The 26,495-nt window shown below is 42.1% G+C and overlaps 2 protein-coding genes across 2 annotated transcripts in view; one reads left to right on the top strand and one right to left on the bottom strand.

Moving 5' to 3' along the window:
* Positions 1 to 5,935: 5,935 nt before the first annotated feature.
* LOC149303688 (beta-2-glycoprotein 1-like) lies at positions 5,936 to 15,998 on the bottom strand. Its single transcript, XM_089480763.1, has 8 exons — positions 15,626 to 15,998; positions 10,626 to 10,781; positions 9,289 to 9,474; positions 8,979 to 9,090; positions 8,423 to 8,499; positions 7,763 to 7,942; positions 7,407 to 7,604; positions 5,936 to 6,762 (listed from the first exon to the last, which is right to left on the bottom strand). The coding sequence occupies exons 1-8, from the start codon at positions 15,741 to 15,743 to the stop codon at positions 6,698 to 6,700; spliced, it is 1,092 nt and encodes a 363-aa protein (XP_089336889.1). The 5' UTR covers positions 15,744 to 15,998; the 3' UTR covers positions 5,936 to 6,697.
* A 2,070-nt stretch (positions 15,999 to 18,068) lies between these two features.
* The window catches only part of LOC149303687 (protein kinase C gamma type-like), a 57,364-nt gene continuing 48,937 nt past the window's right edge, over positions 18,069 to 26,495 (top strand). Inside the window, exon 1 of the mRNA XM_089481240.1 lies at positions 18,069 to 19,001. Within this exon, the coding sequence (XP_089337366.1) occupies positions 18,835 to 19,001 (167 nt within the window). The 5' untranslated portion in view covers positions 18,069 to 18,834. The remainder of the gene's footprint in view (positions 19,002 to 26,495) is intronic.

Below are 26,495 nucleotides of genomic sequence, written 5' to 3'. Positions count from 1 at the left end.
TTTGCTGAATTAACTGTGTGCAAACTAGTTTTGCACTTTGAGCTCAGTCTGTAGTAACTGAAGTGAGCTGAGAACAAAGGGAGAAGTAGGAGGAAGAGAGAGAAACTGGGACATTTTAAAGGCAGCTGAAAAAAGGGGGACACCAGATAATTAATCAGGATTTTCCCTTTCAAATTGAGACAGTCAAGGATATATGCTGTTTCTCTTTCTTCTGTGTCAGTTAGTCCAAACTACCATAATTTAGCTGGATGTGGTCAAGGACCCTAGAACGGTTTTAAAATTGGGGGCCATCAACATCAGCAGGAAGGTTGTTATTAATTTTGCCTGCTTGCAGTACTTTGCAGGAGGGAGGAATTAATTTTTCCATTCATCATTATTGAAACATCCATAAATACAAAGACTCTTGCAAGCACAACGTGTACTTATAAGTGCTCTCCATGTGTTTACTGATGCTTACTCCCAAGTAAATATGCATATGACAGATTGCAGGCAACCCTTATTATTCCTGGGAGGACAATTGCTGTCTTCAATATTTCTTAGTGCTTGATCATTTTGTACACTTCTGAGGGATAATGCCGGAAGATGCTCAACTACATCTTAGTTGTCCAATTTTGCCAGATTATTTAGTGAGTTTAGACTCACCCGTCAGTCTGTTCCCATGGCTTTGGTGGCAGTGCTCCAAGCACTGGCTGGACAGCTATGTCTTGTTGCTGTGCACCTGCAAGTCATTTTTGACTAGTGGGGACCCTAAGGCAACCATATCACAGGATTTTCTTGGTAGGTTTCTTCAGAGGGCATTTGCCATTGTTATCCTGTGAGGCTGAGAAGGTGTGATTTGACCAAGGTCATCCAGTGGGTTTACATAGCTGATCCAGGATGATTTTTTTAAATTATTATTTTATTTTCTTATATCCTGCCTTTCTCCCAATATAGGGACTCAAGGTGGTGGATTCGAATCCTGGTTTCCAGAGTCATAGAGTCAATGCTCAGACTCTACACCATGCTGGCTCCAGCTCTGCTAGACCCCTTTTAATTCCCCACAGTGTCAATGAAGGATGCTAGGTTAGGAGCATTATGGAAAAGCATGATGAATCATAGAATCATAGAACTGTAGAGTTGGAAGAAACCACAAGGGCCATCCAGTCCAACCCCCTGCCATACAGGAACTCACAATCAAAGCATCCCTAACAGATGGTCATTCAGCCTCTGTTTAAAGACCTCCAAGGAAGGAGACTCCACTACACTCCAAGGGAGTATGTTCCACTGTCGAACAGCCCTTACTGTCAGGACGTTCCTCCTAATGTTGAGGTGGAATCTCTTTTCCTGTAGCTTGCATCCATTGTTCCGGGTCCTGTTCTCTGGAGCAGCACAAAACAAGCTTGCTGTTAGAATCCTTGCTAGTATTCTATCAGATATGTGTTTTATGTGTGGAGATGCTGGGGGTTGGGATGTTTTTGCTATGCCTAGTATACATAGGAGCTGAGTGGTGCCAGGTGGTAGTTATCTAGTGTCCTTGAAGGTCTTGTTCTCAGAGGCTTGGAATGTAAGCTTAGAGCGTAGAGGGTTAGCAGCTATGGGTGTGTGTGGGATGAATAATGGTGAGAAAGAGGTGGAGATGAGATTCAGTGTTGGATGGAAAATGCAGGGAAATAAGTCTTTTTAATGCCAGACACCAATGAGACCACTGGAGTGGGAAGGGAAACAGGTGTGGTGCTGCTGATGCTATGGAGGGTGAATTGTACTGTTACAACCTGTATTGGGTTTTTGGGTTTTGGTACATTTGCTTGCTAATTTAGTTCTAGAAACATTTTAACTAGTGGTTTGACAACTTTTGAGACCAGGGTTCAATTCCCAGCTCAGCCATGAAACCCACTGGGTGACCTTGGGCAAGTCACATGCTCTCAGCCTCTCCCACACTTTTACAAGAGTCATGCAAAGGGAGACAAAGAACAACAACACAGGTGTCTTTTCATTTGCCTGCCGGGTTTATTCAATAATGCGATAAGGCTGTAAGAGATTGTAACAGATCATAGAAGACCACAAAAAAGAAGAGAGAAGTGAGGACGATTATAGAAACATGTCAACGCTGTCTTTGTGGTTGAGAGTAAAAGGTCAAGACATACAAATTGTGCAAAACAAATGAGCATCTGTGGAAGAGGGAACCCCTCAATATATGTTAAAATTTTATGAATGAAATTACAATCTTCGGGAAAGAGACGGGGTCAAATTAGATGATGTGAATTGTAAATTGAATGCTATCTGGGGTCTGCTAGAAAAAAATGAAAAAGGGTGTGGGAAAGAATAAAGAAGAAATTAAAATCTGGCAAAGAATTCTAAGTTTCCCATCCATAATGACAAATCCCAGGATTCCATAAGGTGGAACTATGGCATTTAAAATGGGATCTCTATGAGTATGGAAAAGCCGTGGAATATTATTAGGTTCCTTGACACTCTTGTTGTGTGCCTTGACAGTTTATTACACTGGGGCTAATTTCGGCATTAAAGAGAGATTAAAGCACATTTAAAGCATTCTGCAAATAAAGTGAAAATGGTGAATAATCGCGCAAATGATTATCACATGCAATTGTTGCTGAAATCCTGAAAGTAAAAAGATGCATTTAATGTTTCTTTGTGACCACTTTAAGGGCGGGTTTTGTGTGACGTCATGTGAAATCATTATGCGTAACTGCACGATTTTTCTGGGATATTCACAGGATAAACTCCTGATCACCTTTGTATGATAAACTACTAAAGATTAACTTCATTACTCCCCGTGCTACCTCCCTTGCTAGGAAATATTTCAGGGGAAATAAAACAGGTTACCTAGCAACTGACAGAAAATGCTGGGGAACCACTTGGCAAAGGAAATGTATGCCCTCTGTGCTTGTTGTAAAGAGAGCCTATATTCCATTCCTCTTGTGAGTCTAGGAATAGGGCACATATAAAGGTGTTTCTTTCAACATTTGAGTCAGGATCAAACTTGTTCAGGCTTCAGGTCTCATCCGCACTGCAGAAATGCCATGTGACACCACTTTAACTGCCTTGGCTCTATGCTATGAAATTCTGGGATTTATAGTTTTGTGAGATATTTAGCCTTCTTAGTCAGAATGCTCTGTTGCCGCACCGAACTACAGATCCCAGGATTCCATAGCACTGAGCCACGGCAGTTAAAGTGGTGTCACACAATGCAGATTAGACATAAGTCATCCTCTTTCTTTTGTGTCAGTAGCATATCATAATAGTTTGGGTGTTGGACTACAACTCTGGAGACTAAGGTTTGATTCCTGGTTTAGCCATGAAACCTACTGGGTGTCCTTGGGCAAGTCACACTCTCTCAGCCTCAGGGGAAGGCAATGGCAAACCTCCTCTGGACAAATCTTGCCAAGAAAACCCTATGATAGGTATGCCTTAAGGTTGCCATAAGTAAGAATCGACTTGAAAGTACACAACAACAACAACAACAACAACAAGGCCTTAGCAGGCAAGACTGCTAGTCTGCAATTACAGAGCAGGAAAAGTGAAAAAGAGAGATGGATGTGGATGGTTTTGTCTGTGCCCTCTTGATCCCTGGCACTGTTGCCTTTCTAACATTGACCCGCTCTATGGATCTGATCTGTGCCTATAAAAATTCCTTGAAATGCAGAAATCTAATAGATGCATCCTTCCTTTTCCACTGATCGATGATGCACAACTATCCCTATTTAACAAGTTTAACTATTTAACTATTTAACAAGTACAATCACTACTTTCTGGCCTATTCCTGATTTTCAATTAACTGCTGTTAATGCAGCTTGTTGTTTTTATTATTTTATTAATCTCCTCTTTTTTTACTTCGTTGTGATTTTTTAAAATGAGAAGCAACATAGAAATGGTCTGAATTAACTAAATAATCCCACAGGTGAATAAAATAATAATAGTTTGTTTGTTTTATTTATATACCGCTATTCCAAAGATCATAGCGGTGAACATCAAGTAAGCTAATTAGCAAGTAAGCTAATTTGCCCCCAACAGTCTGGGTACTCATTTTAGCTCCCTCCTCGGAAGGATGCAAGCCTGAGTCAAGCTTGGGCCCTTTTGCTGGTCTTGAACTCGCAACCTTGTGGTTTTTGAGTGAATGGCTGCAGTACAGGCATTTAACCACTGCGCCAGGGGTATAGAGATGGGGATGCCTTATTAAAATTTGACAGTGACATTGCTGGTGTTTCCTTCATTTAGAATTCAGTTTCCTTTTTGGGGTGTTCATCAGTTAAATATCTGAACAAAATGTCAATGCATCTTGCCTCTCGTGTAAGTGCATGTGCATAAGCATTGGGAATGATGGGAACTGTAGTCTTAACTTTTCTGAAAGGCACCAGCTGAAGGAAGGCTGCACTGAGGGTATCATGTGCTGCATAGCCTGTTGCCATTTTATGTACTACTTGTATTGTGGAAGACTGATAGTCCTGGTAAATGTTATGTATTCTTAGTTTTTTGTGGGGTTTTCGGGCTATGTGGCCATGTTCTAGAAGAGTTTCTTCCTGACGTTTCACCAGCATCTGTGACTGGCATCTTCAGAGAATGCTTGCCTGGAAAGAAGTTGGGTATGTATTCTGTTTTGGGATTTCACGGCAGCATGGTGCAGTGGTTTGAGTGTTGGACTACAACTCTGGAGATCAAGGATCAATTCCCTGCTCAGCCATGGAAACCCACTGGGTGACTTTGGGCAAGTCACACACTCTCAGCCCCAGAAAACCCTATGATAGGTTCACCTTAGAGTTTCCATAAGTTGGAAATGACTTGAAGGCATACAGCAACAACAACAACAACAACAAAAAAACCTTTTCACAATGGTTTCCACTCCCACATCTAGTAAATATACTAGATTTTTGGTCCTGCTTTGTTGCTGGTTGTAGCAAATTTTAGCATTATTCCTGATCTGCATGTTGCATTTTTGAAGTGCACTTTGCTCCTGCTTGAGGTGTGGTTAAATGGTGTGGACATGGTTTCCTCCATCCCTGCCATCACCTCCATGAATACTTCCCACACTCTTCCACCAATATCCATGTTCTCTGTCTCACACATTTGAAAAAAAAAATATTATAGAGCTAAAGTGACAGAATACAATACTACTTTAGCACTATAATTGAAAACAAACACAACATTGAGTCTGGGAGCAGGAAGTGTAAGGATGGACAACAGATGAAGACAAGTGACATTTACCCTGGCCTGTATTGGAAGCTCCTAGGACAGAATGCATACATCCAGCCTATATTAAAAAATACCCAGGAAAGGGTTAAAATGGCTTGTATCAGAAACTTCTGGGAGTTTTTTCTGCTTTAAAACATTGCAGCTAATATGAAAAATGTATGAGAAAAAAATTGGGATGGGGAAACATGTATTGATATTTTAAAAAACCTGTTAGGTAGAGCTAAAATCCAAGGCTTTTGGGTAGTCTGGAAAAGCCCTGAGAACATATAAGACTATTTTCCTAGCAGTCCCTCAACATAATAGATCTGCACTCTTGATTTTTAAATGAGTCGAGGAGAGGGGTTATTGCAGAGAAGCAATAATGATATGAATGTTATGTAATGTAATATAAATATCATAAACAAATAAATGAACCCACCATACACCTCAGAGGCCTATTTGGTACCTCAGAGTTGTATAGTAAGCACAAGATTATGCTTCTGAATAACAAGTGCAGTTTGTCATGTAGACATCAGTTTACATGAGTGTCCAGGAGTATCGCCTTTAAACACACACTCATCTCAAGCTCATTTCTCATCTGTCCTGTTATAATTTCCATTCCCTTAATAGGGTATTCATATTCCACCAGTACAAAACCTTGGGTTTTGGGACAACCTTTCCAGTGTTAGACTAACTTTGTTTATAATAGCACTGCTCGTCTATGGTCACAGTTAGTTGTTTGTCTGCTGCACAGCCCCATTGTATGCATAATCAATAAAAAGTACAACCGTTGAATAGAATTGTTTACTCCCAATAAACATGCAAAAGACTGTAGCTTTAGACAGCTCTTCTTTTCCTTTTTTTAAGATGCAACCCCTTTGGCTCAGGAGGAATAATTTTCTAAGTGTAAACTGACATGACACCAATTCCTAATCAACAGCAAGGGATGAAGTCCATGGTTCAAATTTACTTTGTCTCCTCTGCACTCTCTGAAGGTAGCTCAAATGGGCCATTCCCCTTACCTCTTCACAGCGCAGCACTTTGAGCTCAAAAAGTAATAGTGCAAATCTATAGTTCTTCTATTTTTTGCGTCTTGCAGTTAACATCTGTGAAGTCACTCAGTACATGACATGCACCGGAATAAGATTACTAAGTATTTTTACACATTGTGAACTCAGAATGAAGCTGCCTTCACATTTTCAGAAAGCCTCAGGCAGAATTATTATTTTGATGCTGACAGGTTGATCCAGCCGTAAAACCTGTATAAAGTAAGTAAGATTAAGGGGTACTGGGGGGAAATGCTGTGCTCACCCATGGAGCCATATAGGAAGAAAATAAATAAAATATCTAGCTGTGTTTATCAGAGTGTTGTCTCTAGTATCTGAATCCCCAAGTCTGATTTCTGCTTTTAAATGTGGTTGGTTTCAGTTCTTTCCCCCACTTTTCTTTTCTGCATCTCAAGGATGCTAGTCAAGCTTGAACAAGGAAGATGGAAGCATTTCAGTAAAAGAATGGACGGCTTGTAGGGTGCTCAACAAGGAGGTATTTCGGACACAACTCTCTTAGGGAATAGGTGGTATTGCAGATACGTGGGCTCTGTAAGAAAAAAGAAAAGTAATTGGTAAAGTTCAAAATGTAATAAAAATGGGCTCCCCACAAGCTTGGAAAGTTACTTTTACGAGGAATGATTATAATGATATGCTGAAGCCATCCATTGAGCAGTGACTACCGCTGCTCATTTATAGCATATTATATTAATTCAACAGAAAAGTAATTTTCAGTGCTCTGTTCTCCGCCCTGATCCTTCAGACAGAAAGTAATGCAAATTCTCTATGAAAATAGCAGAATGTCTAAAATAGGAAGCCCATGATTTTATGGCAATTCCGAGTTCTTTAGCAGTTATACAGAGTTCTGTAATAGCAATTAATTAAGCAATTAGTTCCTGTATGTTCTGATTGCACAATTTTGCTGTAATAAGGATTTGTTTAATTGACATACTGGACTCCTCCATGGTAAAATCTGAAAGGAGAAACATAGATCAAGAAACGCAGTATGAAGACATAAACTATAGAACTTTAAGCCAGAAGGATGTTGAGAGAAAGGACTGGTAGAGATTTATCTTTCCAAGAACATAAAACAGTTGTATCCATAATACAATTCCAGATAACTCTGCCACAGATTAAACCTCAGCACTGTATTAAACTAAACCCCTATATTGTAATCTTGTTTTGTGGTCTCACCATCATAGCAGTCAGGCGTTTTCAACACACCATCAAAACATCGGCTCTCAGCCTCCAAACTACATGTCTTGTTCTGGCTGCGGCAGAAAAACTTGACAGTTTCTCCATGATGGACCAGACCATTTGGGATCTCATTGATCCAGAGCTTGCGTCCATTGTAGATCACCCGACTTCGCTGGGCTGAGATAGGACAGCGGGCTGAAGCAGGAAAGGAAGAAGTCATGTTAAAAGGGATCAATAGACTTATTTGTTCTTTGCCCTCTGAAATGGCAAAGAAAAGGAGAATAGGGTGTGGGGTTGAATCTGTAGGTTGATGAAGTATAGTTAAAAGGTTGTGAAAATTTCGAAGGAAGTACCTCTGCAATAGGGTAGTTGGGACCAGCTTCCATTCTCCAAGCAGACAACTCTCTCAGAGCCATCTAAGTAGAAGTCCTTGTGGCACAAGTAATAGATCACGGTTCCCACTGGATGTTCAGGCTTGCGCACAGCAACTAGAGTTGCTTGAGCAATATTGGGAGGTTGGGAGCAGTTCACAGCTAGGGAGAGAAACAAGTTACAGGTGAGTGTATAAATAGATGTAGATAGAAGTACCAGTTAAGGCTTTTAAAAAACTATTTCTTATTACAAACATACCAAAGAAATGTACAAACAGAATATAAAACCATCACAGAGATAAGTAATGTAGTCATTTATCATTATTAGGTAATGCACTGTAAGTTGTATATTTTCTAAGTTAGTTCTGGAATTATTTGTTCAGTCTTGCATAGTAGTTCTTTAGGATGTGTAGACATGGCCACACACAACAAAAACAACAGCAGAAACAAATATTTAATTTTGGCTCAAGAGTTTTGATTTACCCTTGTGGTCTCCTACAACTCTATGATTCTATTTCTAGGTGAAATTCCCAACACCCTTTATTTGGGTATTTGTGTTAGAATGTCCCTGGATCATCCCTTCCAGATGTGAAAAAGAAATGCTGTCCTGTCTCCTCCGCCCTCTTTATTCTGATTACTTACGATGGCAGGTTGGAGCTGTGTGTGACCATTCCTCATTCTCTTGGCATAAGAGGGAGCTGGCCCCTTCTAGGCGATACCTGTGACATATAAAGAAAAAATCCTATTGATATTATTATTTTTTTTATCCTTTCCACCAGTAATGTTCTTTTGCAAGGTGGAGAAGCAAAGAGCCCTCAGTCATCCATCATAAAGACAAAGTAAGCTTTCACAATGAAAGGTATTTCAGTGGAGGGCAGGAACTCTCTTTTAAGAGGTTGGGAATTTGGGAATTTAAATAGACCAATCAGTAGTCCAAGATGATATGATGAGCAATCTTAGGTGATTCCTGCATGTACTTTACAGAAGGATGAGTTTTAGTGTGTGTGTGAGAGAAATAAAGAATAAACTACCTGCTCATGCCTTTTGGTCAGAGAGATGGTGTTGATGGGAGCAGGGAAGGCTATATTTGTCACACCACATGAGTTCAAAAATGCAGGATAATGGGACATGTGCATGTTGATCAAGATTCTGGGGGCAGTCTTCAGTGAAAGAACTGAGGATTATATAATTGACTTACCCATAGTTACATCCGTAACGCACCTCTCTTCCTAATTTGTAGGGGCCATCTTCATGGAATCCATTTTCAATCTCTGGAGGAGGTTTGCAAATTGTTGAAAGATTAAGGATGTCTGAGGAGGAGAGGAAAGGAGAGACATATTAATGCATGACACACATTAATCCATGACAGACCCATTAGAAGAAGCATTGAGTGTGAGTTAGTCATTTGGTGAAGATGCTGGGTATCAATTATGGTTTTGGATTGACTGAAGGTTTGGGGCAAGTAGTGATTATAAAATTGATGGTCTTGGTAAGAAATAGTTGATTACCTTCACAAGGTGCTGTGAAGCTCCACTTTCCATCTCCTTGGCAGTGACTCATTGCTACGTCCTGTCCATCTGCCATTCTAAATCCAGAGTGGCATATCACTTTCATAAAGTCCCCAAACATATTGGATTCTTGGGCCAGCTGTGCCTCAGCATTGTCTTTCATCACTGGCCAGGGACAACTCAAGCCTGAAATGAACACAGAAGGAAAGTTGGTGGAAAACAAGATGACTCTGGGATTTTCAGAGCATTGAGGGGAAGGTTTGGGCAGATTACAGCATAGGGAGCTGAGATTAAGAGTTGCGATTTTCAGGGTTGGTTAAGATGGTTGTAAGTGGGAACCAGCACGCCTAGGTTTCTTGTGATGGAAAAGTGGGGCCTAGTGAATGGAGTGGGGTGAAAGCAAGGATTTCTTCTACTGAGGGATACTTGTGAACTTAGTGGATCAAAGGTGATCAAGAAACTCTAGTGAGTGTTCCGAAATGGGGGCAATAGAAGAGTGGAGCAAAACTGGATGCTAGAATTCCTTTGGTTAAGGAAGAATATGATAGCCAGGAATAAGAACAGGGATGGGAGGAATAGCAACCAGGTCTCCTGGTCAATAACAACAGAGGGGTTGTGGAGACTTGAGAACCCCAATGTCCCCCAAGTTTCCTTCCCAAAACAGGGACACATTAGCCACTGATATCACCAGTCGACATTTTCGTCCCTGTTGAAGAATGTAAAACCTAACAGTGTATTTACAATACTGTTTTCCATCTACTTTGCATTTCATTATGCTAATACCCACATTATACTCAGCTCACTCCAACTCAACATTTTTGGATATGGGCCTAAGTAGCAATGAAAATGAGAAGCAAACATGAGCTGGTAGGTTTTTGAAGGTTCTCGAATGCAGGAAAGAAATGATGGCTTAGTGAAATCAGAAGAGGGGAAAGGTTGTAACTAGGTAACTTGGGTTCGCAGAAGGTGGGATGTGACTGGAGATGTTGATGGATATATTGGGGGGTGAGTGGGAGAGAAGGTCCTGGGGACTCTGGGTTCTTATGGAATAGGGAATGAAGGCTATGTGCTTTAACTGTAGAGTCATTTTTAAAAACTTATCCCTGGACTGGGATAAATGATGTTTATGTGGTAAACATCCATGGATATTTTCTATATCTGTTATAAAACCCACGAATACTGGATTCTCTGCAAGGTGGCTGCTGTATTCAGTTAGGGCAGAGTAAGGCAGAAACAAGTGGAAGTCATACAGTTGGATTCCCAGTACATATGGTTACGAATGATTGCAAGTGGAATAGATGGTGAGGAAATATAAAATCACTGTCCCTTACACCTACCTGGAGGGATGCAGCTCAGTCCACAGTCCCCATCACACACACAGGTCCTACTTTGGGAGCAGATGCGGCGCTCACAACTTCTTTGGCATATATGTCCTGTTAATGCTGCCAAATTCTTCTTCCGGGATGGACACATAGGGTCTTTCATATTCTTGGCTGGGAAAGGATGAATGGAAAAATGAGATCTGAGAGTGAGAATGAAAGTCTGTATACTATGCATGTGCATACAGGTAATTTAATAACAAACAAATGGTACTTCTGACAAATTTGTTCTGTAACTTGGAAGGATGCAGTTAATCAGTAAACTATATATATTTCAGCCAGAGGGAAATAGTAGTTTGAGCATAGGACTCTGGTGATCAGGATTCGATTCCCAGCTCAGCCATGGAAACCTACTGAATGACCTTGGTTGAGTCACACTCTCTCAGCCCCAGAAAATCCTGTCAAGGTGTGCCTCTGGGTTGCCAAAAGTCAGAAAGACTTGAAGGCACACAACAAGAAATACAGTATGTTTTTATTGGAGTCGCTAACAAATAGAATGTAATAAACGAATTAGCAAAAATATAACCCATTTTTATTTTGGGCAACTGAGGAAGGCAGAAGATTTAACATTTTGCTAATTAATTTATTAAATTCTTTTGTTACTCACTCGGCTAAATATATATATAAATGTATACAGTTCCCTTCAGTATAAAATATTTATGCATTAAGTCTGTTGCAGTGGTGGGGAAATGGAAGTGAAGGATCTCTGCCCAGCAGGATAGCCTGAGATGTTTTGTTATCGCAGTTGGAAAACCCAGAGGTCATTTTTGCTCATAGTGAAGATATATATGAGAAAGATAAACAAGCTTGTCGACAATGGGCTATCCTGTGATGTTATTCCAAAATCTGCCACCTGGGTTGGTCATCTTATCATGGCAGGCCTAGTCCTACTTCTCTTTCCTCCCTTGGCAAATGAAAGCATATAGATTTCTTGGCTCATTTGCTCCTAAGCGCTCTTCCCAAATGTCCTGCAGAATCTAATTTTTAACCTGCGCCTCATTACCATTGTGGCAGCTCTGATTTCTGCCTTGTGGATCTGTTCATTCAGGCTCACTGACAAGAAAGATATTAAACTGAACCATAATCTGAACTGAAAAGCACAGTGAACTTTTACTGTACTTCCCCCAAACTATAATAGAACAATGAACATAAATGTACTGTATCTGTTGAACCTGGATTCAAACACTGTATTATGGGATCCCATTATCTGGCTTTTTAAAAAATATATAATTCAGAATAAACTTTTGATTTAAAACAAGCAAATGCTTAAACAAGAAAATGCTACAATCTTGTTAATCCCCAAATTACACCTTGAATATATTTTGTATGGAAAGGCATGGGGTATGTGCGTACGTATGTGTGTTAGAGAATTGAGAGATGGGTTGTCTTAATGAAAATCCTCTACATATAAATAATAAATAGTATAAAATAAAAATAAATATAATATAAATGATATAAATACTCTAAATAAAACAAATAAAGATCTTTCCATGCCATTCTAATTTACCAAGAAGAGTTGTGCTAATGTCAATGACCACCACTTTCTCAGCCTCAAAGGATGGCCATGGCAACTCTCCACTGAAGAAACGTGCCTTAGGGTCACCATAACTTGGAGGCACAGAACAACAAATAACAAACAAACAAACAAACAAACCACAAAGCCATAGCATGTAATGGAGCAAAGAAACAAATAAAACATATATATTTCACATTTAATCAGTCAAGTTCTTCAACAAATGGGCATATCCAGACTGATTGTGAAAGTCCCAGATTTTGTTCCCATTCTTTCCAATTTTATACTGGATCAAAATAAACTGACCTGTTGTGCAAATATGTTGCATAAATATGAAACTAGATTAGCTTTCTTACCTGAGCCTTTCATGAAAAATGCACTAGGAAAACTAGGAAGACAAGATCAGCTTTCCTTAGCTGAGCTGGTTTGCAATGTCCATTATCCCCTGCTATTGGATATGCTGACAGGGGATGATAGGAACTGTGGTCCAACACATCAGGAGGAGAACAGAATGGAGAAAGCTCAAACTAATACATGGCAAATTAAGTTTACTGGAAAGTAAACTCCAGTTGCATTGATTACCAGTTGTACAATCCCACTAATAAATCACAGAGCTGCTCTGCCCATTCTGCTATCCCAAGCATGCTAGTTAGCTGATGCAGAGGGACAAGGAATTATACTTTTGCATGTCAGATGGGAGATAGATAGGAGAGAAAATGTGATGTGCCTTACATAAAAGTGCTAGCTTAAAGAAATATGTCTGGATCATCCTGAAATCTGTTAAACCACTGCAGCAAATTAGTAACAACTGTGCATATGTAGATCTAAAAATAAACGTATCATGATTGGGGAAAGCACTGTGGTCTGTATCGGGATGGATATATAGATTTAATATATAGTTAGATATGTAGAACTAAATTAAGCTATATAATTGATACCCTCCTCCTTAGCAATTAATGACTGGATGGATGGGGATAGAGAGAAAAATACGTGTGTATCACAATCAGAAGTTATGTGGATGGAAGTTAGAAAAACAGTGGGGGGAAAAAGAAACAGCCTGACAACCTCAAGTAGTGGCTAAATTGTGGGATTCAGATCTTGCTGAATTGACTGAATACATATATTACATCTCAGCCCTATTCTAGACAATGGCCAGGTAGTCTTGGGCATGGACTCAATTTTTCTGTCTGCAAAATGGACAGAATGGTGACTTTTTGCTGTGAGATCAGACACTGAAGTTCCACTTCTTGCATTTTCAGGTGAGATGCATTAGAAATTTGAACGCGATGAATTCACTGAAGCATGTTAGGCAAAAATGTCTAATGGGCAGATGTTTTTGGATGCAGGACAAATCTGAGAAACTGACATCCTAAAATGTGTGTCCAATGCTGGTAGGTTTCTCAGGGTATATAATCTTGCAAGCCTGTGGCTCTGCAGTTCTTTCTCTTGCCATAAAGAACTGCCTTATACTCAGAGTTGCTTGCATTCTGTGATTCTGTCCAAATGGTGGAAAAAGCAAACAAATCAATAAATCCAGCCCTCTTACCTGAGACTTTAATGAAAAGTGCAGTAGGAAAACCAGGAAGAAAATAATTTCAGAGTGAAAGAAAAATGAACAGATGATAAAGCTCCACCCCAACTTTATCATTTTCTCATGAAGCAGCCTATTATTTTCTCTTGTGACTTGTTTAGGGATGTGCAGTTGATACGGCTGGCATTTTACTGCTTGAAATATTTAGGCAACACGGTTTGAGAGCCGTGTCCTGGGAGTCATTTTGCTTTCATTTATTTTATTAAAATATTTATATCCTGCCCTTTATCTTAAGATCTCCCAGCAGCATAAAATAACACCATTTTAAATAGTTTAAAACAATATAGCACATAAAACAATGGAAATAATTTAAACTGACTAAAATCACATTGAACAAATTAACAAATTAGAGCCCATTTAAAAGGATAAAATATTTTCAAACCATGTATATGTAAATTTGGGGGGGGGGGGGGGAAATGCAGGCATACCTCAGAAGCTCTGTTTTACAAAGTCTTTTTACTCCAGCCCAGCCTGCTCTTTTACTACTCATCCTCTACTTAGCTGGAAATGTTTAGCAACTTCAGCAGCAGGAATATGATGCACAAGGGCTGGATAAATAAAGGTTGCCACAGATGCAAAAGGTTTGAGCTGTGAGATTCGGCTTTAGCAGATCCTACTACTGCTTTGTGTACCTGCCTACAACAGGACAGGTAAATAGGAGCTGCATCTAGAATCCCTTGCTATACAGACTGAACAGCAAAAGAGAAAAGTGGAAGACAGATAATCCTGCCTTACCAGCTTCCCCTAATATGTTAATAAAGCAGCCACTTGCCACCAAAATGGAAGTCACAAGAAAAACTGGAAGCTGGTGAAAGAAAGAAAAAATCATCCCTGGATGGATTTTGAAAAAGACTTCAAGTGGTCTCAACAAGGTTCAACATGTCTTTGTTTGCTTATGAAAGGCATCCCTGACCTGTTTTTTTTTCATTTGACACATACATATTGTTTGGATTGAATAAAAGGTTTGCTAGAACACGTTGAAGTGCTCTTCATTTCTATGGTGTAGAAAGAGATCTCTATTTTTTCCACATTATTTCTGACTCTGGTAACACATTTTCTGTCAAAGATGTAATGCCCAGGAACACATTTATTTAATTAACTGAATTCAGAGACATAGCTGTGTTTGCTTTAAATATCAGTGTGCACAGGGACCTTTGATACTAACTGGGAGAAAGACATTGTAGAATAAGCTTTTGTAGACTTGGTCTATTTCTGCAGATGCAAGGATGCAATTGAGGAAGTAGACCAAGTCTATGGTAGCTTATACTACAATGTCTTTTGTTTAATTAGTCTCAAAGGTGCTACCTTGGACATGGCCAAGCTGGAATTCGACCCTGGTCTCAAGAGTCATAGTTGACCGCTCAAACCACTACACCATGCTAGCTCTAACATAGATACATAGATAGGTAGATTTTGCTACTGTAAGCTTGGTTTGTTTTTGTTCAGTCCCCGCAACCATCAACCTGGCTTCTGTGAATCATAGTATGAGACATAAATGAATGACCAGCTTGGGGGTGGGAGTTTAAACTCTGAGGTGGGCCCCTGAAAATGTGTGGATGGCCCATAGATTTATAGAAGAACACATCCTTCACATGTAAAAGGTCTCATGGTTGACTCTTGGCCATCTCAAGTGAAAAAGATCAGGTAGCAGGTAATGGGGTTTGCCTCTGGTAAAGCCTCTACAGATGGAGAAATAGTTTGATCCAATACAAGCTTAAAGAAGTTCCTTTGTAGGATCACATCTCCCAGAAGCTCCCACCCAACATGGCCATGAATGAAATTTAAGGGTTTTGTGAAGGGGCAAAGTTGCAAGGACTATAAGGAGAAAGAATGGAAAGCAAAAAAAGCACTCACCTCCCATTTGTCTGGAGCCTTCAAGGAACAGAAGCGAAAGAAGCAGGACCAGCAGCAACAGCGAGGGAAACCTGGACATGATGCACTTGAAGACCCAACTTGAGTTCTTTGGTTGCATCCAGAGAAGGCCAAAAGGTCCAGAAGACTAGATTCTCTCTATTATAGAGAAGAGGTGTTCCAACAGGTCCAAGGAAAGTTGGTTGGGGTTGGGGTCAGCATGCCTACATCCTATGGAAGAAGGATGAGGTTGTGTTGTGTGTGTGTATGAGTGTGAGAAAAAAGACTCAAGATTCTGGAGGGGGGGAAAAGAAGTTGAGATGTATGGGTGACTTTCTGGAGGGTCTCACTAGATTTTGCCTTGTGGGTTGGGAGCGGATGGCCTTATAACCAGGATTTGACAGTCCCATCTATCGTCACCTCGCACATCTTGTGTCCGAAGTTATTCATTAACAAGGCCTGGACCTTGCCAAAGGGCAGCTTATCTCTCAGAATTGTCACAGGGAACTCTGAACTTCCAAGTAAGAAAACACGGCTCCTGTCAGGAGGCCAGGATCCAGAACTAACAAATGCAAAATTCCTAGCCTTTCATCAATCGTCTTACAAACTGCACTGGCTCAGCCCAGGGCTTCTCCAAAGCAGACTTTACTCAAAATAGGTCCTTATTTTGTGTCAATCTCAAAGGTGCTACAAGATCTCTCTACATACTAGGGGCTCATTCCCACTTACATTTAAACTGGTTTGGGATTCGCCTTCACTCCGGATTGGTTAATCAATTCCAAAGGTCTGTCGTTCCCACTATGAAAGCAGATGTTTTTGTTATCTCCTTGTAATCATTTCTTTTTTTTGGCACGATGTTTTAAAATAAATTGATAGAAGAATTGATTCATTGGTTTTGCAACTACTTGCCTCACTGATTGCAAGTCCACTTGTCTCTCCATCTTCGCTAAGGTTAGGGGCACAAGACCCCCGTGAATATGGAAAAGCCGCAAATAACAAAAACACCATGTTTTTACCTGTGAGACACCTAGGAATCTCTAGGTCTTTCAGTGCAACTTTTAGTTAAAGTTGACCAAAGAGTTGCACTGGAGGACCTAGAGATTCCTAGAGAGAACATATTAATCAAATCCGTGAATAATCAAATCCACAAATATTAAAGCCACAAATATGGAGGGATGAGTGTAGTTGCAAAACCAATGAATCAAATCTTCTACCAATTTTATTTTTTTAAATATGTGCCCATAGGTCACACCACAAGCACAAAAACAGCGCTGGGGGGGGGGGGATAGTGGATCTATCAAAAACTACTGAGGAGGGATGGTAAACACCCCTCTGCCATTAGTCCCTCCCCTCCAGAATGATGTGATTCGGGTCCGTTGTTCCCACTTGTTGAACATGCTTCAGAATCTATTCTTTTCAAAAGAACTGCCAAAGAACTACTGTCAGGAAAGAGTGGGTTTCTTTGCATTTGCCTCGCTTCATCGTGATTGAAACTGATCACAGTTGGATCGGAACTGGTTTCAAATGGGAACGACGGTCATATAACCTGATCAGCAATTTGTTTTAAATCATAGTGGGAACGCGGCCTAGGTCTCTATAGTCACCTGTGAGCTCCTTTCCATCGCTTTGCTCTTGCAGAGAATCCAGAATACCTTGGTCTGACTCTCCCCAATAATCCCTATTGATCCTCCTCTGTATTCCCAATCAGAAGATCCTCTCAATATTTAAACTTCTGTGCCATCCCTTGTCCCACCTGGGCTCTGAAGTGGCATCTGCACTGCAGAAATAATCCGGTTTGACACTGCTTTAACTGCTGTGGCTCAGTGCTATGGAATAATGGGATTTGTAGTGTCTTATGCCACCAGGGCTGACAGAGAAAGCTAGATAGAGATATACCTCTACAAATCCCAGAACTCCATAACATTGAGCCTTGGCAGGTAAAGAAGTCTCAAACTGGGTTAACTCTGCAATGCAGACGCAGCCCTGGTTTTCACGTGTGATAAGGATGGAAGATGTGAGTGTCCTGTTGCAGAGCTCTGGTGCCACAGCACCCTCCAGAATCCCATAGCCTTTAGCCATGGCAGTTAAAGCAGTGTCAAACTGGGCTATTTCTGCAGTGCGGATGCAGCCCAAGAAGCTTCTTTCACAAGTTGCAATCATGGTGGTTTCTTAGGAAGGGGTTGGGATGGGGAGATGCTGGCACCTCTTTTTAGGCTGCATCCAGACTCTGGACCCCACAACATACTCCATCTCCCAGAATTCCATAGTAAAGAGCCAAAGAGTTAAAGCGGTGCCAAACTGGGTTATTCCTCCAGTCTGGATACAATTCGAAGGCAGTGGGAGAAAAAGCAGCAGAGACGCCTCCTTCCCTTTAAGCCCTGACTCCTCCTCCTCTTCTCTTCTCTTCTCTTCTCTTCTCTTCTCTTCTCTTCTCTTCTCTCAGCCTCCAAAGCGAAAGAGCCCCAGCCCCAAAAGGAGCCCCCACCTGTCTGTCTCTTGCTCTCCTGCTGCTGCTGCTTCGGAGCTGCTGCCTTGCCTCTGCTCGCCTCGCTCGCTGCCTCCTGCTGCCACTCATCCCTCCTCCAGCCTCCATCAACCCTGGAACTCCCCTTCCCTGCCTCCTTCCATCGCTGCCCTGCTTCCCAGCTGAGCCCCATCCACGTTCCTCCTTGGATCTGCCAGCCAGACAGCCTCTTTCCCTCCTGGATCTGCCAACTATTACTCTCCCCCTACATCTGCCAACCACCTCTTCTTCCCGACCCCCTCATTCCCACCTTGATCCGCCAGCCATTTCTTTTTGACCCTTCATTCCCTCCTAAATCTGCCAACCACCTCTTTCTGCCCCCCGATTTCACCCTAGAGCTGCCATCCAGCCTTTTTTGACCCCTCCTTGATCTGCCAACCATCTCTTTCTGCCTTCCCCCCTTATTTCACCCTAGATCTGTCATCCATCTCTTTCTGCCCCCTCCCTCATTCCCACCTTGATCTACCATCCAGCCCTTTCTGAGCCCTCATTCCCTCCTGGATCTGCCAGCCAGCACTTTCTGCCCCACTTTCCCCCATCCTTCCCAGCCCTCCAGCTCCTGCATCCTTCTCTTTGCCCAGCTTTCCATCACTCTTCTTTTCTCTCCTTTCCATCCCTCCCTTTGCTGTCCTGATCCCCCTGGTGTCTGTGGGTCTGGGCATTGGGGCTTCTCCCGCAGGGGGCACAGATGGCACTGCTGAGCTCCCCCACTGAGACGGAATGCCTAAACAAGCACCTTTTCTGTCGGAAGGGGGCACTTCGCCAGAAGGTCATCCATGAGGTGAAGAGCCACAAATTCACTGCCCGCTTCTTCAAGCAGCCCACCTTCTGCAGCCACTGCACCGACTTCATCTGGTGAGAAACATGACCCTATTGACACCACCACCATCACCATCACACCTTTGGCTTTGACCTTATCACCTTTTCATTGCTTGTTGTTGTTGTTGTTTTTGTTGTTGTTGTTGTGTGCCTTCAAGCCATCTCCAACTTATGGCAAACCCAAGGCGAACCAGTCCTTGGGTGTTCTTGGCGAGGTTTGGTCAGAGGAGGTTTGCCATTGCCATCCTCTTGAGGCTGAGAGCGTGTGACCTGCCCAAAGACACCCAGTGGGTTGGTTTCCATGGCTGAGCAGTGAATTGAACTCTGGTCTCAAGAGAGATCTTGTAGCACCTAATGGGAAGAAAGAAGTTGGCAGCATGAGCTTTCGTAGACTGAAGTCTATGAAAGCTCATGCTGCCAACTTCTTTCTTCTCATTAGTCTCAAAGGTGCTACAAGATCTCTCTGTGTACTGATTCTACAGACTAACACGGCTATATCTTTGAATTCTGGTCTCCAGAGTCATAGTCAACACTCAGCCCACTATGCCACACCACCTGTTTCCCTCTTCTATAACCCTGTGGTCTTCTTCTGTCTGGAGAAGAACCTTATGGACCCTCAAGTCTGCCTGTCAATGTTCTATGATTCAGTAAACTGGTGGTGAAGGAACAGAATCCAGCATTTTGAGAAACTCAGTACTTTGGTGTTTTTTTAAAGTGAGTTTGTAGTTCTCTTTATGGCTGGGAAAAAGACTTTCTGAGTGGCACTGGGCCAATCCTCTCCAGCCAACAGGATTTCTAGTGGACGAGGGAGGAAGAGTCTTCTGCTTCCCTGTAACAAGGGAAACACTAAATAAATGATGCAGAAGGAGGCAGGATTTGGGCAGGTCTTATAATTAAATATTTCTTGCTAAAGGAAGAGTTTGGCTAGGTTTAGCCCAGCTGGGTTTACTCACTTCCTAGGCTGAGCTGACCAGCGGATCCTCTCTAGGTGCTTCAAGACACTTGGCTTTACTGGTCCAAAGACAATGTCTTCCCCGCCTTGATAGATTTTCTCTTCTTGGGAAAAGAGATGGAAGAAGCTGTGTGAAACCTTGGGAAGGTTGCAGATGGAGAATTATGTGGGTTTTTTTTAGATTCCCTATAAAACTCCCCTGTGAAATCCCCTTGAACTACCAGGGTAATTGCACAATAATAATTAAAAACCTTGACCAGAGGCAAGTTCTGCCCTCCTTTCCGACTGTGAGGGGCTCAGCACTGTTGATTTGCCCTTATTCTGCCCCTGCAGTGCCTTCGCTGATGATACCAAGGTTCAGACTGAGGGCTTTGCACATGCAAAGTAACTGCTGTAACACAGAGTTTCCCTCCCATCACCTCCTCTGACAGATGTCCCTCATACTAGAGTTGGCCCTCCATATCCACAGATTTTTTTTTACCCTCAGATTCAAGCATTCACAAATTGAAAATATTCCAAAATAATATAAATTTCCAAAAGCAAACCTTGATTTTGGCATTTTATATAAGGGACACTGTTTTAGTATAGTGCTATATTTAAGGAGACTTGAGCATCCATGGATTTTGGTATCTATGGGGGTTCTGGAACGAAACCCCAGTGAATACCAAGGACGCATTGTACTCTTCTGTTATTTTAATATGTTTCTTTGTAGTCCCACATATAATGGGTTGCTACCCTGTAATTCTAAGAATATAATCCATAACTTTGTTGTCTCTGTATTTAACTCTTTAAACTCCCTGTCTATCCTCCACCCTTTCTCAGTTCTGTGTCCTAAGATCCATATTCTTGTGTAATCTTGTAGTTCAGTCAGTATAGCATGCTTATGGGAGCTTCTTTCATATAATGTATAACCCTGTATCAGTGAATCTCAACTTTTGGCCAAACAGATAGTTTGGAGCAACTTCTAGAAGCCCTAGTCAGCTAGACCAATGGCCAGGGATTCTGGGAGTTGGTCAAGAGAAGGACCAAAGAGTTCTTGCAGTACTCTGTTCCAGCTACCCTACTTTACATTTGTCCCCATAGAATCTTTGTTTTTATCCTAAAACCATGTATGTATTATATCTCATTTGAGCTATGTATGCACTGTATCCCATCCTTTCATTTAAATTTCTGACACTGGGAAAGGAAATTCTGCCATCAGGGATGGAGTGGGTCAGAATATGTTATTCAAATTCATTGTATTTGCATAAGATGCATAGTCCTGGATAATTCATCACATTTTGGGTGATTCAGCTGTGGAAATCATTAGAATTTTTGTGGGAACAATGTGATGATGGGGGTGAACAGAAGAAAGGGGAGGGTATGGAGATATTACAAGATGTAATAATCAAGGCAAGAAGCTTGCTTTTTACAAAATCCCCAGGATGCTAAATTCTGCACTAGAAATGGCCCTGAATTTATTTAGCTACCATCTCTATAATCCCTGCCTAGTCCTTATTCCTGACCCCAAGCTGAGGTTTTAAGAAAAGGTATTGGTGGCACATATCCATGCCTTTAGAATTGGCACTCTGCTGTCTAGAGACACTGGAGTCCTCAAAAGAGATATCCTTGATCATGACTTTCTGTTCAAGGTATTTTGTTTCCAATTATTGCATATTGGAGTTCTCTCCCACAGTGCCTTATTCTTGAGGCCAAAAGGTGTGCAGCTGTGCAGTAGATTTGCTGTGTTTGTAACCTGCCAAATGATGGACCATCTCTCCATTAAAAGCATCCTTAGAGAAAAACGCAGAGGACAGCAGAGGGCTTGTTGAAATCATAGGACAAATGTGGCTATTTTGTCATTTTTAAAAAGTATTTTACATAATAAATTAGTGTTGGAATACAGATCCCTATTGCCTAATAGTCCTTGTAGATATTCCTATGTAGCCAATTTCAGCTTTCATGGTGGGTGTGACACACAAATAACAATGCTATGCCTTATTCTTCTAAAGAACAACCTACCATTATTATATCGCTCCCTTCCCACCTCTGCCTTTTCCCCCTCCTTTTTTGGTAGCATATTTGGAGGTTTCTCTTTGCTGCCTCCAGAAGCTCCTTTTCACAAACATATTCTTCTCAAATCCATTCCTAAAGGCAGTAGGAGTGATGGAAATTTGTTCCGACACACAATTCTGCCATCTGAAAGAACTAGCAAGAAACTCCGCTCGTAATACATTTTCTGCTTACTATGGGCAGAGATCCTGAAACATCAACAATCTATAAAAATATTACCACAGGGAGGTGGCAACCCTTCAGTTCTGTGGATCCTCTAACAACATTTTTCAAGCATGCAGAATGGATGAACTCCTATGAACAGACTAGGAACAAAGTGTATTTCATCTGTGGATAAGTCAAGAACACAAGGAGATGGGATGCTGCTCCAGGAGAAAAGGATTTTTGGTTACAGTTTTCTAATCGCTAAGTTCCTTCTTTGTCACATCATACCCTGATGTATCTCTCTCCATGACCGTTGTGTTCCTCCAACTCCGCTGCTTTATCCTGTTGTTGTTTCGAGCTGTCCTCCCAACACCTGTTCGATGATGCCTTTCTTTCTTCTTCCAAATTCACCCCAAACCTGTACTTTCCATGATGCCTATCGCAAAACCCTGTCACTCCTTCACCTTCTAAAACTAAGCATAAGGGTAGGGGATCTGTGATCTAGAAAATTCCAACAACATATGGAAGGTCACAATTATTATATTTGCCTTCATATGTAATTAAAATTGAATCCTTATTTGCACCGTAACCATCTCCCTCCTTCTCTGTGTTAAAATTTAGATTGTAATCTCTTTGGAGCAGAGACTGCAAAATACTGTACACACTGATGGTACTATATAGTTGATTAGTTATGTGCCTTTGTCAATTATGATTTATGATGACACTGTCCTTGGCAAGAATTATTCAGAGGAGGTTTGCCATTGTCTTTCTGTTAAGGCTGAGAGAATGTTGCTTGCTCAAAGTCAGCCAGCAAATGGGGATTGAAACCCTGGTCTTTGAAATATTAGTCCAGCACTCAAACCACTGGACCACTCTGGCTCACAAACAAATTATATAAGGATTAGCCAGCATAAGGCATCAAAAATCCAGGAGCACTGTGGAGTCTCAAAATCTGGACATGTAAAGAAACAACCCAAACACAGACAATTCTGAAGCCAAATGGAATTTCTTGTGTGGCTTCAAGTTGTTTCTGATTTATGGCAACCCTAATTCATGGGACTTTCTTGGCAGGATTTGTTCACAGGTGAGTTTACTTTTGCCTTTTTCTGTGGCTGAGAGGTATCACTTGCCCAAGGCCACCCAGTAGGTTTCCATGGCTGAGTGGGGATTCAAACCCTGGTCTCCAGAAGCGTAATCTAGTGCTTAAACCACTGCACTGTGCTGGCTTTAACATGGTAGGGAAATTACGGTACTGCCAGGGTTATTATTAGGTGCATGAAATGGCCACCTCTGGGAGCAGATTCTGGGTGTCAGATGTGGCAGTGAGATGTTGGCAGGACACAGCAGTGTGTGCTACAGAGGCAGCTATGCACTGTTTAAGTTAGCCGACTCTTCTCAGGTGTGGTGGAGGACACACACTATCCCATGGTCAATGTTGGGCTAAGATTTAACAGTCCATTTGGCTTCTGGATGTATCAGAGAGGGCACCATCTTGTCTTCCATCTCAGACAGCCCCATGGCTGCAGCCTCACTGCAGAAATCATCCGATTTGACGCCAAAGTCTGGTGCCACAACAAACTACCATTCCCAGAATTCCACAGCATGGAGCCATGATAGTTCAAGTGGTGTCAGATTGGATTATTTCTGCAGTGCAGATGCAGCCAATGTTTTGGGGCTATCCCTGGGCATTCCTATGTTTTTATTACAAGCCACGTTGTACCATTCTCCTCTGCATAGGAATGCCCCATTAAAAGGGCTGGTCTTACCTATGCTGGATAGAATAAGACAGCTACCCCAGATAGCCAATTTTGGGTAATATGAAAATGCATCATATTGTAAATTATTTAATTTATTACTTAAAAAAAACTTCAAGGAAGACACACTGAGGAGACTTTCTCCCTTGGATGCCAAAATAAGTCAGGCAGCCTTGGTTACTGTGCACCACCTTGAATGGAGAGCAGGAGGCTCCATTTGCCATTTTTGGTGCAGGCAGCAAACTGTCGTTGGCCAGCCCTGCCTATAAGAAATAGTTGCTAACACTAAAACGTGTTGCTTCTAATAATAATAACACTCAGCATTTGCAAAGCACAAACATCCAAAGTAAGCTGTGCTCCAAGATGTAGGTGTCAGCACCTAACACAGGTGGATTTAATAAGGGATGAGAGCCCCATCTTGAAGCAGAATGGGTCTGTTGACAGGTCTGAGCTGTAAAAGTTACCTTCAGGCAGCTGCCCTCTTAATACCAGGTACAAGGAACTGGGAATAAGGAACCAACTGCTGATTGGTTGATTGATTGATGGGGTTTATATCCTGCCTTTCTCCCAAAATGGGATTCACGGCGGCTGATATGCTAGTCGTGGTGACAAACATCACTCAGTATCCTGTATGTGAACTTCCCAGGGTTTTCTGTCTGGCTGCTGGAGGAAGAAGAATCCTCCCTTCCTCTCTCCCTGCCCCTTTGAGAAAAAGCAGAGTGGCAACTGGTTGGTTTCACAGATTATCTCAGTAATACAAGGGGGTTCCACAATAAAATGTTGTGGCATGGAGTGCTTCACTGTCCTAGCCAACCAGCCAGCCAGCCAGCCAGCCAGCCAGCCAGCCAGCTAACCATGATATCTTCTCAGGTACTCCCTCTCTTGAGAACCAGCATGGCATAGTGGTTTCAGTGTTGGACTACAACTCTGGAAGTCAGGGTTAGATTCTGAGTTTGGCCATGAAAACCATTGGGTGACCCTGGCCAAGTGACATGCTCTCAGCCTCAGGGGAAGTAATGGCAAACCTCCTCTGAACAAATCTTGCCAAGAAAACCCCATGATAGGTTTGTCTTAAGGTCATCATAAGTTGGAAATGACTTGAAGGTGAACAACAATCCCCTGCATGGTGATACACACTTCTCCTGTTTTCTACAGGGGGCTATTTTTGCTACAGTGCCTGTGACAGTTTGGTGTTATAGGGACTGGTGATAGGTGCTTACACATATGGGTGGAGCTTGCAGTGTAGAAATGGCCATTAACTTATTGGATTTACAATACTGCTTCCAAGTTTCTTACATTATGGGGATATATGCGTGTGTGCATGTGTATTTTGTTTTACATTCTTTTCTCATCCTTCCTCTTCCCTTTTATCTTTACAACAATCTTGTGAAATAAGTAGCTAATGAATCACTGAATAGCCCACTGTCACCTATTACTCTTTCCAGCAAGGCAGGAATTTCAACCCATAGCTCTCCATTCCATTCCTGAGTCCAAAACTCAGTAGTCAAATTAGAGAAGGCACCAGTGCAGTAACTGGGATGAAACTGAGAAGTCACAGAGTAGGGTTTGGGGATTTCATTATCCTGGGCATGGACAGGGGAAGCGTGTCCCTGTTAGTGCTCTTGGACATCTCAGCGGCTTTCGATACCATCGACCATGGTATCCTTCTGGAACGCCTGAGGGAGTTAGGTATTGGGGGCACTGCGCTCCAGTGGTTCCGTTCCTGCCTCTCAGATAGTTTCCAGATGGTGCAGCTGGGGGAATGTTTGCTCCGATAAGAGGGTGCTTACATCTGGTGTCCCTCAAGGAGCTATTCTGTCCCCCATGCTATTTAACATTTACATGAAACCACTGGGAGAGATCACCTGGAGACACGGGGCGCGGTGTTATCAGTACGCTGATGACACCCAAATATGCTTCTCTGTGTCCCCGATTGATGCAATAACTAGGGATGGCATCTCTCCTCTAAATGCCTGCTTGGAGTCGGTAATGGGCTGGATGAGGAAAAACAAACTCAGCTTGAATCCAGAGAAAACGGAAGTACTAGTGATAGGCTCCCCCAGTCTGGGTGGTGAAATTTGTCCACCTGAATGGGGTCACACTCCCCTTGAAGGACTCAGTTCGCAGTTTGGGGGTGCTTTTGGACTCGTCGCTCCAGCTGACTTCTCAGGTGGATACGACGGTCAGAAGCACCTGTTACCAGCTTCGGCTGATACGCCAGCTGCGACCCTACCTAGACTGGGGGGACCTTGAAACAGTGGTACATGCTCTGGTAACCTCTCGGTTGGATTTCTGTAATGCGCTCTACATGGGGCAACCCTTGTACCAAACCCGGAAACTTCAGCTAGTGCAGAATATGGCAGCTAGGTTAGTCACTGGATGTCCCGGGGCCGACCACATAACACCGATTCTGCATGATCTCCATTGGCTGCCTGTTCGCTTCTGGGCACAATACAAGGTGTTGGTTATAACCTATAAAGCCCTAAATGGCTTGGGCCCAGGGTATGGGGGGGACCGCCTCTCCCCATATAGTCCACCCCGCACACTCAGGTCGTCTGGGGAGAATCTGTTGAGGATCCCGATAACGAGATATGTATCAACCTCACAAAGGGCCTTTTCTATCTTGGC

Source organism: Sceloporus occidentalis, unplaced genomic scaffold, assembly GCF_023333645.1.
Source record: "Sceloporus occidentalis isolate IW3139 unplaced genomic scaffold, rSceOcc1.0.p SCAF_14, whole genome shotgun sequence".
In the NCBI taxonomy this organism is placed as follows: domain Eukaryota; kingdom Metazoa; phylum Chordata; class Lepidosauria; order Squamata; family Phrynosomatidae; genus Sceloporus; species Sceloporus occidentalis.
Note: the sequence above shows the minus strand (reverse complement) of the source record. Positions and strands in the feature narration are given on the sequence as shown.